The 16,917-nt window shown below is 46.8% G+C and overlaps 2 gene segments (V, D, J or C); both read right to left on the bottom strand.

Moving 5' to 3' along the window:
• Positions 1-395: 395 nt before the first annotated feature.
• On the bottom strand, positions 396-5,602 carry LOC135975817 (immunoglobulin lambda constant 1-like). The segment is given in 2 exon segments: positions 396-1,082; positions 3,910-5,602. Coding segments are annotated over 2 exon segments (450 nt in total).
• Positions 5,603-7,789: 2,187 nt separating this feature from the next.
• LOC135975848 (immunoglobulin lambda constant 1-like) lies at positions 7,790-12,159 on the bottom strand. The segment is given in 3 exon segments: positions 7,790-8,477; positions 11,022-11,125; positions 12,134-12,159. Coding segments are annotated over 3 exon segments (453 nt in total).
• Positions 12,160-16,917: the final 4,758 nt, after the last annotated feature.

The following is a 16,917-nucleotide window of genomic DNA, read 5'->3' as shown; positions in this document are numbered from 1 at the left end:
TGCAGGGGTAGTGCCCACCTGAGCAGTGACCCAGCCTAGCCCTGCTGGTCTATTGGGAGCTGCCAGGATCCCAGCACAAGCAGGGCTGGCTGCAGAGCCCCGGGGGTTGCATTACGCGCTCACGTAGCCCACTATCACCCTGTGATTCCCTAACACAATGTGTGCTCTGCAGAGAGATTTGTGCAGCAGCAATTGTCACACCTCAGCGAAGGCTGGCTGAGACCCAGAGTGACCAGTCTTGGGGAGAACAGTCACTGCTTGGGTAATGATCCCTGAGTGACAGCTCCTCCTCCTTCTCCCCTGCTCTCCATGACATTACACGTCACTTGCCATTAGCTTGTCTGAAACCCCAAAGCCAACGAGACCCTTACTAAAAAGAAAACCATATTGGCTGATAAAAGGTAAATTGATTTTATTGGAAGAGAAGGTGAATATTGCAATTAATACACGAGGTGTAAAAGGGACAGAAGAAGTTAAACTCATCACAGAGACAGCAATAATTGAATATTTCTGGATTTATTAATATCATAACAAGGCTGCATCAGAGGCTAAAGCAGGAAGGACAATTCCAGGGAATGCAGATGGGTGAAAGCAGTGATGACATGGGAATAAAGACAGGTGTCATGAATTGGTAAAATCCCCCACCTAAAAGAGGAAGCAGATTTGCTGGAAATCAGCATTATGGGAATGCTACAGGCAGATCCTGGCTCCCTTGGGGAACCCCCTACAGACTGACACGGGAACCAGCGGAGCCCCCTGTTAAGAACACTCTGAGCTCTTCAGTGACTTCTCGAAGTTCTTCCCATCGTGTGTCACCTGGCAGGTGTAGGTCTCATGGGTCTTCCACTTTGATGCATCCAGAGACAGGTAACTGCTGGCCATGTACTTGTTGTCACTCTGTTTGGAGGGTTTGGTCGTCTCCACTCCAGTGGAGATCTGCTGGCCATCAGCTTTCCAGGTGACTTGGACTGACCCTGGGTAAAAGCTGCCCAGCAGACACACCAGTGTGGCTTTGCTCTTTGTTTTTATCTCTTCCGAGGATGGAGGGAAGAGGTGCACGGTAGGAGATGCCTTTGGCTGACCTACAAGACAAGGAGATTCAGTGTTAGAAAACCCAAATCCAGAGACTGTCTGTGCCGAACACAAGAAATTCCAGTTCTCTGAAGTGTAACAAATAGAATCTTTTACAAGTGCCGTGGGCAGGGTAATTATCTGAGATGTAAGATATCCTTCTGGTTAAGAATCAGAACATTTGGGACCCAATTCTTGGTCTGTCACATCCTTCCTTAGTGAACCTGGCCTAGTTAGTAACTGTCCCTATGCCTGTAGAAGTCAGATAATATCACTTGAATCACTGAAGGCTTGATTCCGTATTCCTCTTACACCCATATCTCCCACTGACTTCACATAACATCCTGGGGTCTGCCAGTGTTGGTGCTAAAAAAAAATCAGTTGGTCTGAAAGTGAGTAAAGAATTACTCCAATCGATACGCATTGGACATCTCGCAAGAGCCAGTCACAAAGAGAAGCTGCAGGTGATTCTGCATTGTGCTTCATTTTAGAAATCTAAAAGCAGCTTTCTAAGGATTTTGGACTACATTGTAGTTATTAGTTCAGGGATATTTCTTAGGATCTAAGGTTTACTTCGAGATCATGTCTGTAGTTAGGGCACTAGAAGCCACGTCAGTGCACCCAGAGAGGAATCCGTATGGAAAAATCCTGTAAAATGTAATGACAAAGATACCAGTAATATCCAAGGGATGGGACAGGGGATCTAGACACATTTAAGAGTGTTTATATAAACTTCCATAAAATTCTATGGAGCTCTACACCCTCTTTTCTATGGCAGGGATAAAGTCTCTATATAAAATTCTTTAAGCAGTTGTTATTGTCTGCCACATTCTGCAGGCCTTTCTACTAAGGGACCTCAATAGGAACAACCTCCTAACTCATCTTGTGGTATGCCAACTGCTGAACACACCTAGTTACCGAGTTAGCTTGTTGCTGAAACATTTCCGGAAGCTCGTAATGTACAGAATGTTTTATGGGACAAATCCCAGCCAAAGGACTCGAGCCAGTATGTGTCTAAGTGCCTTGCTGGATCAGGGTCCAAGGTGAGCAAAGGGACATTGCAAAATATCACAGTATTGGTTGATTTCACGGTGGTACAGAGTAGAGTCCCCTGCACCCTCGCACGATGTTGTGCTATGTTACTGCATGGAGACAATAAAGGACCTATTGGCTTAGGAATGCATGCAAAAATTTGGGGAATTTTTAACCCCCTAGTAAAAAGCACCTGTCTTCTAACTGGGGCCAAATTGAGAAACTCTTCCTCATTCCAGGTAGCAAGGATGTCAGTGGGCCTGTTTGAAGAGCAAGGCGCTACTTAGGACAAGTAGGCTCAGTGTAGCCTGGGCTGTAGTTATTTCACGCTTTACACAGGTCAAAGCTACAAACAATGTTGTCTGAGCTAGCACAGTCAGCCCTGATTTACTGAGCCCTGGCGAGCCGAGATCTATCTGCTCCTCAAGGTTTTACTGTAACTGAAGCCTGCTGGCCCAGCCAGCATCCTGGTCATTGAGCTTGGAGGTTGGCAGCTGGAAAGTGCAGCTTCTAGGAAGCCGTCTAGCCTTTCCAGACTGGCCAGCAACCTCGTTAGTGTGCTCCAGGCTTGAGAGAGGCAATTAGTGCAGTCTCTTTCAAGCCCTCTTCCCCTGCAGGCTGCTCCAACCCCACCCCCTTTATCTGTAACCCTCCATATTTCAAAGGTGTTGGGTGTCCCTCAGCACCTGCAGAAAATCAGGGTTGAGTGGTATTTCCAAACTGAAATCCACGATAGCTACAGTCATCCAAGGTACAATGGAACCGATCCTCCGGGTCAGGAGTAAGTCAGTCGGTGAAATTACACTCACTCAGTGTAAGGGTAAATCAGTGTAGTTCCATTGTTGCCAAGGGGGCTACATTGATTTACACCACTCAAGGATCTGTTCTTATATTTTTAAAATTGCTTCAGTGTCTTAACTCGCTTTAAATGAGCAATTCTAGAAATAGGGCTGGTCAAAAATTACCCATCAAATCTTTTTCAATTAAAAATTGGGATTTCATCTCAATGGAAATTTTTGCAGAAAGTTTCCGATGTTAAAAAATTTCTTGTTGCAAATGCAAAATCTCAAAAGCGAAAGGTTTCTGCAAATATCTAGGGTTTTTCTTTGTTTTCAGTAATTATCGATAAAAGATATTTTAGTTTTGAATTTTTTTTGCAAAAAGTCTAAATTCTCAGCAGAAAATTGACAAAAATATTATAATTTTTGATTGATTTTTCCACAAAATGAAACCCATTTTGTGACTAACTCTTACTAAAATGAATAGTCTTCAGACTGCTCCAGAAGATCAGATTTCAAATCCCAAAGGACAAATTATTTTTTCATATCACATTAGATTTCCAGGGATTGTACCTCTATCTTAAAGAGGTTTGGATGAGTTTTGGTGGAGATCTATTGAAAACAAAAGGACTATGTTGTTTTACCCTGGCTGAGAACCTGGCACTTGGTTTCTTTCACATCTTGACTTAAGAAATGTCTAGTTCGTTAAAACAAGGTAGAAAATATTTTAGGAGGCTCACACCAGTTATTTAAAAATTGGGACCTGACAGCAGGATCTCGATAGATTTCATGGGCCAATTCAAACACCTGTTCATTGGGAAAAGATCTGAAAATCCAGCATAGGACACGTGCACTCTATTCTGACTATCCACTGATTAAATATTGTTCTCAACACCATGTGAAGGTCTGTGCATAAAGGGAGAGGAGACCCAATCCTGGCAGTAAGAGAGAAAAGGAGGAAAAAATCATGGAAACATGACAGGATTGGCATTGAGAAGGAAAGCAGGTGAGTAATTCAGTGACTTACCAAGGACGGTCAGCTGGGTTCCTCCACCGAAGACATTCCACAGTGACACAGGGCTGTACAAAAACCAGTCGCCACCACCGCCAATGGGGGGAAAATAGACATGGGACAACTTCTGCTGGCTCTCCATGAGAGCGAAGGTTCATTATTTCTGGAGAAGCTCATAGTACAATTGATTGAATGAAGATCCATTGGGAGGTGAAGCAATGGAGTATTCCTTGGGAGAGATCACATGGGGCCAAATCCTGGTCCCAGCACGCAGCCCACATAAGAGAGCAGAAGATGGTCTTGTATTTAAGGCACTGGAGTGGGCATCAGAAGAAGGGTTCAAGTCCTGGTTCTGCCACAGACTTTCTTTGTGCCCTTGGGCAAGCCACATAAGCTCTGTGCCTCAATTCCCCATCTGTAAAATGGGGATAGTACTTCCCTATTTCACAGGGGTGCTGTAAGGATAAATTCCTTTATGGCTGTGAGATGCTCAGGTACAACAGTGATACAGGCCATAAACCTGCCTAGATAGACACAAAGGAACTGTGTGGTAGGCAGCTGCTACTCCACTGGGTTCCACTGTCCCTGTGCTCCCCCAACACACCCACGGTCTGTGGATCTGCAGGAACCTCCAGCATTGCCTGTGTGTGCTGCTGTGGATGGCCCCTATGGAGCTCCATCTAGCACCATTGTGGGTGGTGGAGGGGACGCAGAGAGTGTTGAATTGGAGCTGCTAAGCTGTTGGTCGTTCCACTGCCAGCTGCCCTTTGTAGGTCCCAGGGAGGGAGGGGCTGGCAGATTTCTTTGGGATGCTGATAGTGAACACGCTGAGCCACGTTCAACCTTGGTGCAATTATAGTGACTTGTGGGAATTATACCAGAGGAGAATTAGGCCCATTTGCTGCCAATATTTAATATAGCCAATCGTGCATTTCATGTGGGCGATACCCCTGTTTCCAAAGCATGTGTCCATAGCCTACATCCCTGGGAGCGGTGGCATCTCTACAGACATTGTATAAACACTATCCTAGCGTCACACCAACAAATATCAGCAAAGAAACAGATCTGGCATGCTGGGACTGCATGTGTGTGGATAGGAAACCAACACCACGTGCTGTCCTCATCTCTCATCCGGATAGTGCAGCCTTCCCTGCACCTATCAGTGAGAAGCTACCACATCCCATGACATGTGGTCCTGCCTTACCTGATCAGAATCTCCAGATAGTTCATAGGGCCAGGAGTCGCTCTGAAGAAGCTGCGTCATGATGTTCTGTCTCGCATTTGGCTGGTGAAGTCTCCCCACCGGACATGTCCAAGGAACAAGTAAAGAATGCTCAAGATCCATGTGCCATGAAACCGATCACCACCATCCTCTGCTGGGACCCTGTTAGTGTCAATACAAGCAATGTTGGGATCAATGTCCATTGTGCAGCAGAGACGAGTGCTTTCCTGACGGGAGCCCCGCATTTGCTTTAGAAATTAACGCAGTGCCACCAACGACAGCCATTTGCTCTGTATTTCCCAGCTGTTCTCAGCAGTAAATCCCTGCGCTGTTTCCCTGGACTGAGCTGCCATGAGACTCTCACCATTGCTGGGCTATTCCCTGCCCCTCACCTTAGGAGAGCAGCTCTGGGGCCTGCTGCCCAGCAGAGTGTGGGCATGAGGTGCCCCTCTCACCAAGGGCAGGGCCAGTAAACATCTAGGCTGTGAGCTGTGTCCATGCTCAGCTGGTTTCTTTGAATTAAACCAGGGCACTGGACCCTCGCTCTGACTGTAAATACAATCTCCCCTTAGTGCCTGGTGTGTGTCAGCTCAGCACGGCCAGGGGACTGAATGGTACCAGCCACATTTCCTCATCAATGGCCCACAGTTGAAGCCAAGGATCATGTGCTGTGTTTAAGGCTTGATCTGACACTTAGTGAAGTTGGTGAGTTCAGTGGTTCAGGCTCAGACCCTGCGAGAATTCCCTGGGTAGTGGAGGGCAGGCCTGAGCCGCTAGCAAAAGTGCCCAAGTCCCATCATCAGAAGAGACTTAAGCACTCGGGACCAGAGTGTTAAAGGTATTTAAACACCTAAATGTACAGGGAGGTGCCTAGCAGGATTTTCAAAAGCACCTAGCTGCCAAATGCCCATTCATTTCAATGGCTTTTAAATCTGGTCCTTAGGCTCCTGATTCCTATTGACTTTCAGTTGAACTTTGACTCTCAATGGAGTGAGTCACTTTGGAAAATACCCTAAATACTTCATGCAGGTTTTCAGTCCATTCGTCAGTCTATTGCAGTTCACATGTGCAAGGGAACAGGCCCAATTAATAAACACTGAGCAAAGGAAGTTCATCTCTTTCCAGAGCCTTTTTGTCAATCAAAATAGTGTTAAGTCAGTGCACACCAATAGGTTCTGGCAGCCAACTCTTTATGGCGCATGCTCGCTCCCCCCCCTCCCCCGTCTCTCTCTCTCTCTCTCTCACACACACACACACACACACACACACACACACACACACACACACACACACACGCTCTGTCTGATCCCTTCACTCCCATTCTAGCATTGTAAGTTCCTGAAAACGTCTGAGAGCTATTGTCCCCTCTGTCCTCTGCACACGCTTAGTGCTCCACAAATCATCATCTGGAATTCTTAGCTCCCAAAAGTACAGGGGTGTGTGTGTGTGTGTGTGTGTGTGTGTGTGTGTGAGTGAGAGGGTGTTGGGATGGTGGGACAAATAGGTGTGAGGATGTTAAAAATACTTATTTAAGAAACCATCATTCTTTAAAACTCATCCATAGCGCAGTCCCCCTCAGCTCCCCTTCCCCCTTATTCATTTCTGGAGGAGGTAGAAGTGCATGGCTGGCCATCCATCCATCTATCTGTGTCACTCATATTGTGAGTGTCAGATCCCATTGTGCTGCCACCAAATATCTGGCATAGGTGATACAAATGTATCCTTTTACCTCCGGGGCCCATGGCTGTAGGAGAACCAGTATTTATGGGTCTCCTTTGGCTGGCTGGCCCAGCACGGCTCAGGGGTCCGTAGTTCCCAGCTGTACACAGGGTGCATGCTGCTGTCTGGGAAGGGTAGGACAGACTCCAGGGTGCCTCTCAGACTATCCACTCTCACATGCAACATGAAACTTATCCACAGACCCCCAGCACCATTTTGGGGTTTTAATGGGACACAAACTGTCTGCTCTGGCCCATCGAGGCCCAGACTGTGCTACACACACGACGTACTAAGGGCCCCAGTGTTGTGCACCCAGAGAATCCAGATCATCAGGAATGTTCTGATTTAGTTCTAAATAATGATGCTTTTCAAATGTAATATCTTGAATCTGAAGGCTCCCAAAGCACTTTACGCACTTACACAGCTGGTCAAACTGGACATGAGGGTCTCTGCCTTCACCTGCGGTTGAAACACAGGAGCTACCACACAGTGGCCAGCAGCACTGGTTTATTTCAGGCAAATTTCCCTGTACAGCTGAACATGCTGGAAGGGCAGGTTGGGTGGGTAGAGAGCTGTTGCCCAGGTTGTTGGTGGCAGGATATTAAAGGCCACTCTTCCAAAGAGGGGTTTGTGTCTCTACTGTCCAGAAGTAGCCAGGAGCTCTGTTTGCAGCCTAACCCAGGAACCAGCCTGCAGAAGTGTCGTGCCCCTCCCTCTATGGGCCAGATTTGGCCACTTATTCCCCTGAGTGCTGAGCTGTTCAGCCAATAGCCCATTGACTCCAATGAGGCTACCTGAAGAATGACTAATGCTCAGGGAGAAGGTACCGGAATCTGCCCCATGCGCAGGCAGAGGGTGACTCGGTACTAACTCACAGAGCAGACTGCTCTCTGCAGGGCTAGTGACCCACCTGAGCACTGACCCAGACTAAAAAGAAAACCATAGTAGCTGATAAAAGGTAACTTGATTTTATTGGAAGAGAAGGTGAATATTGCAATTAATACACAAGATGTAAAAGGGACAGAAGAAGTTAAACTCTTCACAGTCACAGCGATAGTCAATTTTTTCTGATTTTATTAATATCATAACAAGGCTGCATCAGAGACTAAAGCAGGAAGGACATTTCCAGGGAATGCAGGGGGGTGAGAGCGGTGGGGACGTGGGAATAAAGACAGGTGTCGTATGGATTGGTAAAATCCCCGCTAAAATGGGAAGCAGACTGGCTGGAAATCAGCATTATGGGAATGCTACAGGCAGATCCTGGCTCCCTCGGGGGGAACTGACACGGGAACCGGCCAACCCCTCTGGGGGTCAGAGGGTTAAGAACACTCTGAGCTCTTCAGGGACTTCTCGAAGTTCTTCCCATCGTGTGTCACCTGGCAGGTGTAGGTCTCGTGGGTCTTCCATTTCGATGCATCCAGTGACAGGTAACTGCTGGCCATGTACTTGTTGTCACTCTGTTTGGATGGCTTGGTCGTCTCCACTCCAGTGGAGATCTGCTGGCCATCAGCTTTCCAGGTGACTTGGACTGCCCCTGGGTAAAAGCTGCCCAGCAGACACACCAGTGTGGCTTTGTTCTTTGTTTTTATCTCTTCAGAGGATGGAGGGAAGAGGTGCACTGTAGGAGATGCCTTTGGCTGACCTATAAGACAACGAAACTCAGTGTTAGAAAACCCAAAACCAGAGACTAGCAGTGCAGAACGTAAGAAATTCCAGATCTCTACAGTGTAAGAAATCCAACCTCTCACAAGTGCAGTGGCAGAGTAATTATCTGAGATGTTCTCCTGGTTAAGGCATAGGACTGGGAATCTGGACACTTGGGGTCCATTCCTAGTTCCGCCACAGGCTTCTTCTGTGAACCTGATGAAGTCACTTACCTCTCTGCCTATGAAAGGGGGTCACATCACTGAACTCACCACACGCAGACTTTTTCTCAAGTTTTATGTGTTTTTACATATTTCTAAAGCGCTTTGAGACACTTGGTGGAAGATGCTGGAGAAGTGCCAAGTATTATCAGTATTGTTTCCAAGCTCACCTTTTCATTCATTGTTGCTCAGATAAAGGGAAATACGACTTCTAAACAGCTAGCAACCTAGGCAGTTTGCACAGAATTCCTCAACATTAAGTGCTAGATTTTTATACCCTTCCTCACAATGAGTAGCACTTTCCTTCTCAAATGTGCCATTTAGTGCAGAGAAAGGTGCTACTCATTGAATTAACTCAGAAGATATTTCCGTGGTGAAAACTCTCTCTCTCTCTCTCTCTCTCTCTCTCTTTTATTTCTGAAGAAGAGACCATCTGCGAATGAGATGGTGAGAGCCATTCACAATGAAAAACTGCAGGTCATTTGCCCTTGTGCCCATCTTAGAAATATAAAAACAGCAGATAAGTATCTTCCTAGGACTACGTTCTGTTTTTTATTTTGGGGATATTTCTTAACTCTACCCTTAGACCCTTAATTTGTCTGTTCAGACCTTGGGGGCTGTTTCACTAGGGGCACAGAAGAATCTGGAGTAACTATCTGCTTAGGAAGGGCACAAAAGTTCAGGGAAATTTTAAATCCTTGGTAACAATTATGCATCAGCCTTGTTGCTGGGACCAGATTGGGATGCCCTTCCTCGTGCGAGATTACTCCACAGGCGGTTTGTCCCATTTCATTAGTGGGACTGTATGAAAAGCAATGTGCTATTTGGCATGAGTAGGGTTACTGCAGTCTGGGCCTTAATTATTTCACACTTTATATAGGTCAAAGCAGCCAACAATGGTGTTTGAGCTAATACTGTCAGTCCTGACTTACTGAGCCCTGGCTAAGCCAGGTCCATCAGGTCCCCAAGGCTGGTCTGTAACTGAAGCTGGCTGGTCCAGCCACCATCCTGATCACTGAGCTTGGCAGACACAGAATCCAGCCTCTAGGAAGCCGTCCAGCCTTTCAGACTGGCCAGCAACCTCGTTAGTGTGCTCCACGCTTGAGGGACACAATTAGTGCAACCTCTTTAAAGCCCTCTTCCCCTGCAGGCTGCTCCAACCCCACTCTGTTTAAATAAGATCTTGCATATTTCAAAGGTTTTGGGTGGGGTTGGGTTGCATTTCTAAACTGAACTCCAATTTTCTCTAAGGTACAATGGAACGGATCTTCAGTGTCAGGAGTAAGTCAGTCAGTGCAATGAGACTCATTCAGGGTAAGTGTAAATCACTGTAGCTTCCGTGCCAGCAATGGACTACATGGATTTACACCCTATGAGGAGTTGCCTCCTATTTTTAAAATTACATCAGTCTCTTGCCTACCTCTAACTGAGCAATGCTACAAATAGGGCTGGTTAAAAATGACCCATCAAAACTGTTTTCAGTGGAAAATTGGTTTTCAATTGAATGAAAATATTTGTCGGAAGTATCTACTTTTCTCAAAAAAATTCGTGTTTTTGTGTGTTGGAAAATCCCCAAATGGAAAAAGTGGAAATCTTAAGCTAAAACCTGTCAATAACTGAAGCATTTTCAGTTTTCAGCTGAAAATGCTTGTTTGGGATTTTGGACCCCTTGAGATAAAAATGATTTTTTTGTTTTGCTTTTCCTAAAATTATTCACAGAATAAAACATTATTTTCTGCCCAGCTCTCATTGCTAAGCATTTCCCTCCAACGGCCCCTGACAAATCAGATTTTAAATCAGGAGGGACCAATGACTTTAATAGAACATTAGATTTCCTGGGATTGGACACCTGTCTGTAGGAGCCTGGGGTGAGGTTTGGTGGAGCTCTATTGCGGACAATGGAGCCAGGGCAGTTTACAGGATCTGAGAAGCTGGCCTTGGGTTTCTTTCATACACTGACTAACACCTGATGCTACTGAGAAATAGTTCATACCTTAAAAGAAAAAGAGGGACAATCTTTTCCTTACGGGGCTAACACTAGGTTATCGTAACTGGGGATCCAGTGGCAGAATCTCAATAGGTTTCATGGGCAAATTCAAACTTCTCTTCATTAAGAACAGAAAACCCAACATGTGCTGTGTACATCTGCTATAACTATCCAGAGAGACTAAACGTTATTCCCAACACTGTGTGAAGGTCCATATATAAAGTGAGAGGAGTCCCGAGCCCAGCATGAAGACAAAGAAATCAGGAAAAAAAATCATGGAAAACGTACAATACAGCCAGGAGAAGGAAAGTTTGTGAGTAATTCAGTGACTTACCAAGGACGGTCAGCTGGGTTCCCCCACCGAAGATCCACCACAGTGACACAGGGCTGTACAAAAACCTATCCCAGTCGATGGCAGGGGGAGGTTGCCACCACTGCCTGGGAGGGGAAAAAGAGGCGTGGGGCAATTTCCGCTGGTTCCCCATGGGAGTGCAGGTTTATCCTTTCTGGAGAAACTCATTGTACAGTAGGAGGAGTGGAGATCCACTGGGAAGTGAAGCAATGGAGTATTCCTTGGGACAACTCACAATAAGGCCAAATCCTGGTCCCCGCGCACAGCCCACATAAGAGAGCACACAATGGGCTTGTAGTTAAGGCATTGGAGTGGGAGTCAGGCGAGACGGGGTTCAAGTCCTGGCTCTGCCACCAACTTTGTATCCTTGGGCAAGTCATGTCATCTCTGTGTCTGTTCCCCATCTGTAAAATGGGGGCAGCACTTCCCTGCCTCACAGGGTGGTCTAAGGATAAATTCTATCGTGTCTCAGAGATTCTCAGGCACTACAGTGGTTGAAGGCGTAAAGGTACCGAGAGAGAAGCAAAGGAGCTCTGTGCTCTGCTACCGTGCTGGGTTCCCCCACTACAGCGCTCCCCCAATCCCCGCACAGGCTGTGGGTCTGCCTGTGTGTCTGTGCGGCTGTGACTGGAGCCCGTGGAGAACGGTTGTGGGTGCTGGAAGGCATGTACACAACTGGACTGCGTGTGGGTCCTTCCACTGCCATTTGGCCATGACAGGCCAATACTGGACCAAATTCATCACTGGTGCCATTGTAGTCACTTCAGTGGAATTACATCAGGGAATGAATGTGGCGCATTAGCTGTCAGTATTGAATGGATTCAGTGGTGTATGTTATAGATATGATAACCGCACATAGAAACCATGTGTCCGTAAACCCACACCTCTGGAGCACCAGCATCTTTCTAGACATAATTAATGTACAGGATGTTCCAGTGACCCAGCAATTAGTGTCAGCGAAGAGACGGATCAGACGTGCCAGGGGCTGCACACGGGTGGATCGGATGTGATCCAAACCACGTGCTGTCCTCGTCTACTCTCTGAATAGTGCAGCCTCTCTGCACCTGTCTGTGAGAAGCTAAGACTTAACTTACCTGATCAGGATCTTCAGACAGTCCATGGGGCCAGGGGGTCGCTCTGAGTCACTGGGCACAGCCCTTCTTCAAGAAGCTGCCTCATGACGTCCTGTGTTCCCTCTCAGCTGAGCCATGCAGGGGGCTGGTGACGTCTCCACATTGGACATGCCAGAGGAATGACTCAAGATCCATGTGCCATGAAACCGATCACCCCACGCTCTGTCTGATCCCAGCAGTGGGTCAGGTGCAGGCATTACTGGAAGCCAGGAGCCAAGCAAGCTGCTCAGAACCTTTGGTGCTTGTAAAAGCCACGTCCATCGTTCAGCTGGCATATGCTGGAAAATGCTCCAGACCCTGTTGGTACCAATACAAGGCAATGCTGGTATCAATAGAGAGCAAGTCTGCTCAGCCCATGTCCAGTATGCAGCAGAGATCAGCACTTTCCTCGTGGGAGCCCCCAGTTGCCTTCAGCAATTAATGTAGTGCCACCAACACCAGCCATTTGCTCTGTATTTCCCAGCTGTTCTCAGCAGTAAATCCCGGCGCTGTTTCCCTGGACTGAGCTGCCATGAGACTCACACCATTGCTGGGCTATTCCCTGTCCCTCACCTTAGGAGAGCAGCTCTGGGGCCTGCTGCCCCGCAGAGTGTGGGCGTGAGGTGCCCCTCTCACCAAGGGCAAGGCCAGTAAACATCTAGGCTGTGAGCTGTGTCCATGCTCAGCTGGTTTCTTATAAATTTAAACCAGGGCACTGGACCCTCCCTCTGACTGTAAATACAAACTCCCCTTAGTGCCTGGTGTGTGTCAGCTCAGCACGGCCAGGGGAGTGAATGGTACCAGCCTCATTTCCTCATCAATGGGCCGCAGTTGAAGCCAAGGATCATGTGCTGTGTTTAACACGTGATCCGGCACCTACTGAAGATGGTGGGGAAGCTCCTGTGACTTCAGTGGTTCAGGCTCAGACCCTGCGAGAATTCCCTGGGTAGTGGAGGGCAGGCCTGAGCCGCTAGCAAAAGTGCCCAAGTCCCATTGTCAGAAGTGACTTAGGCCTGGAGTGTTAATGGTGTTTAAGCATCTAAATATATAGGTAGGCGCCCTGTGGGTTTTTGAGAAGCACCTGTCTGCCAAACGCCCATTCATTTCAATGCCTTTTAAATCTGTTGAACTTAGACTTTTAATGGAGTGAGTCTCTTTTGAAAATACCCTAAATACTTCATGCAATTTTTCAGTCCATTCGTCAGTCTATTGCAGTTCACATGGGCAAGGGAACAGGCCCAATTAATAAACACTGAGCAAAGGAAGTTCATCTCTTGCCAGAGCTTTTTTGTCAATGGAATAGTGTTAAAAGTCAGCGCACACGAATAGGTTCTGGCAGCCAACTCTTTATGGCAAATGCTCACTCCCCCTTTCCCCCCCCCCACACACTCTCTCTCTCTCTCTGATCCCTTCACTCCCATTCTAGCATTGTAAGCTCCTGAAAACTTCTGAGAGCCATTGTCCACTCTGTGCTCTGCCCATGCTTGGTGCTCCATAAATCATCATCTGGAAATCTTAGCCCCCAAAAGTACAGTCCTGTGAGTGTGTTGGGATGGCGGGACAGTAGGTCTGGGGATGTTAAAAATACTTTGTGTGACGCTTAAAAAAAACCCCTTATTGTTTAAAACTTCTCCATAGTTCAGCCTTCCTCTGCTCCCCTTATTTCCTTCTGTAGGAGGTGTCAGGGCATGACTGGCCGTCCGTCCATCCTTCCGTCCATTCACCCACCCGTGTAACCCATATTGTGAGTGGCAGTAGCACGGTGCGATCCGACACATACGTGGCATATGTGGTACAAATGTATCCCTTTACCTCCCTGGCCCCATGACTGTAGGAGAACCAGTGTTCATGGGTCTCCCTTGGCTGGCTGGCCCAGCACTGCTCAGGAGTCCATGATAAACACTCTGCCTGAGGTGAATTCCCAGCTGTACACACGGTGCATGCTGCTGTCTGGGAAGGGTGGGGCCAACACTAGAGGTCCCCTCACATGCTACTGATCCCCCAGCACAACTGATGGGTTTTAAATGGGACACAGACTATCTGCTCTGCCCTGTCAAGGCCCAAATTGTGAAGTAACACAGGCCTGAATGATACCAGAGAATCCGGATTACCAGTAATGTTCTGCTTGTACTTAAAAAGCATCTTGAATCTGAAGGGTCCCAAAGCACTTTAACCATTTGCACAGCTGGTCAAACTGGAAATAAATGTCCTTGACTTCACCTCTGGCTGAAACAAACTAGGTGTCACATAGTGGTCAGCAGCACTAGTTTAATTCAGGCAGATTTCCATGTACAACTAAACCTGCTGGGAGGACCGGTTGGGTGTGTAGAGAGCCGTCGCCTTAGTTGGTGTTTGCAGGATATCAAATGCCACTCGTCCAAAGAGGGGTTTGGGTCTCTACTGACCAGACGTAGCCAGGAGCTCTGGTTACAGCCTATCCCAGGGAACAGCCTGCAGCACTGCAGTGCCCCTGTCTCTATGGGCCAGATTTGGCCACTTACACCCCTGAGTGTTGAGCTGTTCAGCCAATAGCCCATTGACTCCAATGAGGCTACTTGAAGAATGACTAATGCTCAGGGAGAAGAAGGTACCGGAATCTCCCCCATGCGCGGGCAGAGGTTGACTCAATACTAACTCACAGAGCAGACTGCTCTCTGCAGGGCTAGTGACCCAGCCGAGCATTGACCCAGACTAAAAAGAAAACCGTATTAGCTGATAAAAGGTAAATTGATTTTATTGGAAGAGAAGGTGAATATTGCAATTAATACATGAAGTGTAAAAGGGACAGAAGAAGTTAAACTCTTCACAGTCACAGTAATAGTCAATTTTTTCTGATTTTATTAATATCATAACAAGGCTGCATCAGAGACTAAAGCAGGAAGGACATTTCCAGGGTATGCAGCGGGGGGGTGAGAGCAGTGGGGACGTGGGAATAAAGACAGGTGTCATATGGATTGATAAAATCCCCCACCTAAAACAGGAAGCAGATTTGCTGGAAATCAGCATTATGGGAATGCTACAGGCAGATCCTGGCTCCCTTGGGGAACCCCCTAAAGACTGACACGGGAACCAGCGGAGCCCCCTGTTAAGAACACTCTGAGCTCTTCAGTGACTTCTCGAAGCTCTTCCCATCGTGTGTCACCTGGCAGGTGTAGGTCTCATGGGTCTTCCACTTTGATGCATCCAGAGACAGGTAACTGCTAGCCATGAACTTGTTGTCACTCTGTTTGGATGGTTTGGTCGTCTCCACTCCAGTGGAGATCTGCTGGCCATCAGCTTTCCAGGTGACTTGGACTGACCCTGGGTAAAAGCTGCCCAGCAGACACACCAGTGTGGCTTTGCTCTTTGTTTTTATCTCTTCTGAGGATGGAGGGAAGAGGTGCACGGTAGGAGATGCCTTTGGCTGACCTACAAGACAAGGAGATTCAGTGTTAGAAAACCCAAATCCAGAGACTGCCAGTGCAGAATGTAAGAAATTCCAGATCTCTGCAGTGTAACAAATCCAACCTCTCACAAGCGCCGGGGCAGGGTAATTATCTGAGATGTAAGATGTTCTTCTGGTTAAGGCCCAGGACTGGGAATCAGGACATTTGGGGTCCAATCCTAACTCTGCCACTGACATCCTTAGTGAACCTGGCCTAGTTTAGTAACTTTCCCTATGCCTGTGAAAGGGGATAATATCATTTTACTCATCCTTTTTGTCATTTTAATCCCTGAAGGCTTGATCCCATATTCCTCCTGCACAGATATCTCCTACTGACTTCAAATAACAGCTTGGGGCCTGCAAGGGATACGGTGTTGGCGCTAAAGGAAAAAAATCAATTGGTGTGAAAGTGAGAGAATTGCATTGCGATCTGTATGCACTGGACTTCTAGCAAGAACCAGTCACAAAGAAATGCTGCAGCTGATTCTGCATTATACTTCTTTTTAGAAATCTAAAAGCAGCTTTCTAAGGATTTTGGACCATATTGTACTGATTAGTTTAAGGATATTTCTTAAGGTCTAAGCTTTACTTAGAGTTTAATGTGTGTGATTAGGGGACTGGAAGCCACTTCAGTGCTCAGAGAGGAATCCGGGGCAACCCACATTTTTCCTTATGAAATAATCCTATAAAATGTAATTACAAAGCAACCAACATGATCTAAAGAATGGGACAGAGAACTAGACACGTTTAAGAGTGTTTTATATAAAGTACCATAAAATTCTATGGTGTTCCAAAAGAGACTTTTTTTAACCATGCTATGGTAGGAATAAAGTCTATATCTTAAATTCTGCAAGTTGGATCAATAAACCTGTTAAGCAATTATTGTCTGCCACATTCTGCAGGCCTTTCTACCCAGGGACAACACTTTTGAATAAGACCTCAATAGGAAATAACCTCCTTAACTCATCCTGTGAGATGCTGACAGCTGAACAGCCTCATTACCAAGCTGGCTTGGTGCTGAAATGTTTTCAGAAACTTGTAATGTACAGACTCCTAAATAGGACCAATCCCAGTCAAAGGACCCGAGCTAGTATTTGTTTAAGTGCTTTGTTGGATCAGGGTCCAAAATGAGCAACAAGGATATTGCAAAATATCACAGTATTGGTTGATTTCACGGTGGGTACAGAGTAGAGTCCCCTGCACCCACGTATGATGTGGTGCTATGTTACTGCATGGAGATATGGAGACAGTAAAGGACCTACTGGCTTAGGAATGGATGCAAAAGTTTGGGGAATTTTTAACCCCCTAGTAAAAGGCACCTGCCTTCTAACTGGGGCCAAAC

This window comes from Chrysemys picta, chromosome 15 (assembly GCF_011386835.1).
Source record: "Chrysemys picta bellii isolate R12L10 chromosome 15, ASM1138683v2, whole genome shotgun sequence".
NCBI classification, from domain to species: Eukaryota; Metazoa; Chordata; order Testudines; family Emydidae; genus Chrysemys; species Chrysemys picta.
Note: the sequence above shows the minus strand (reverse complement) of the source record. Positions and strands in the feature narration are given on the sequence as shown.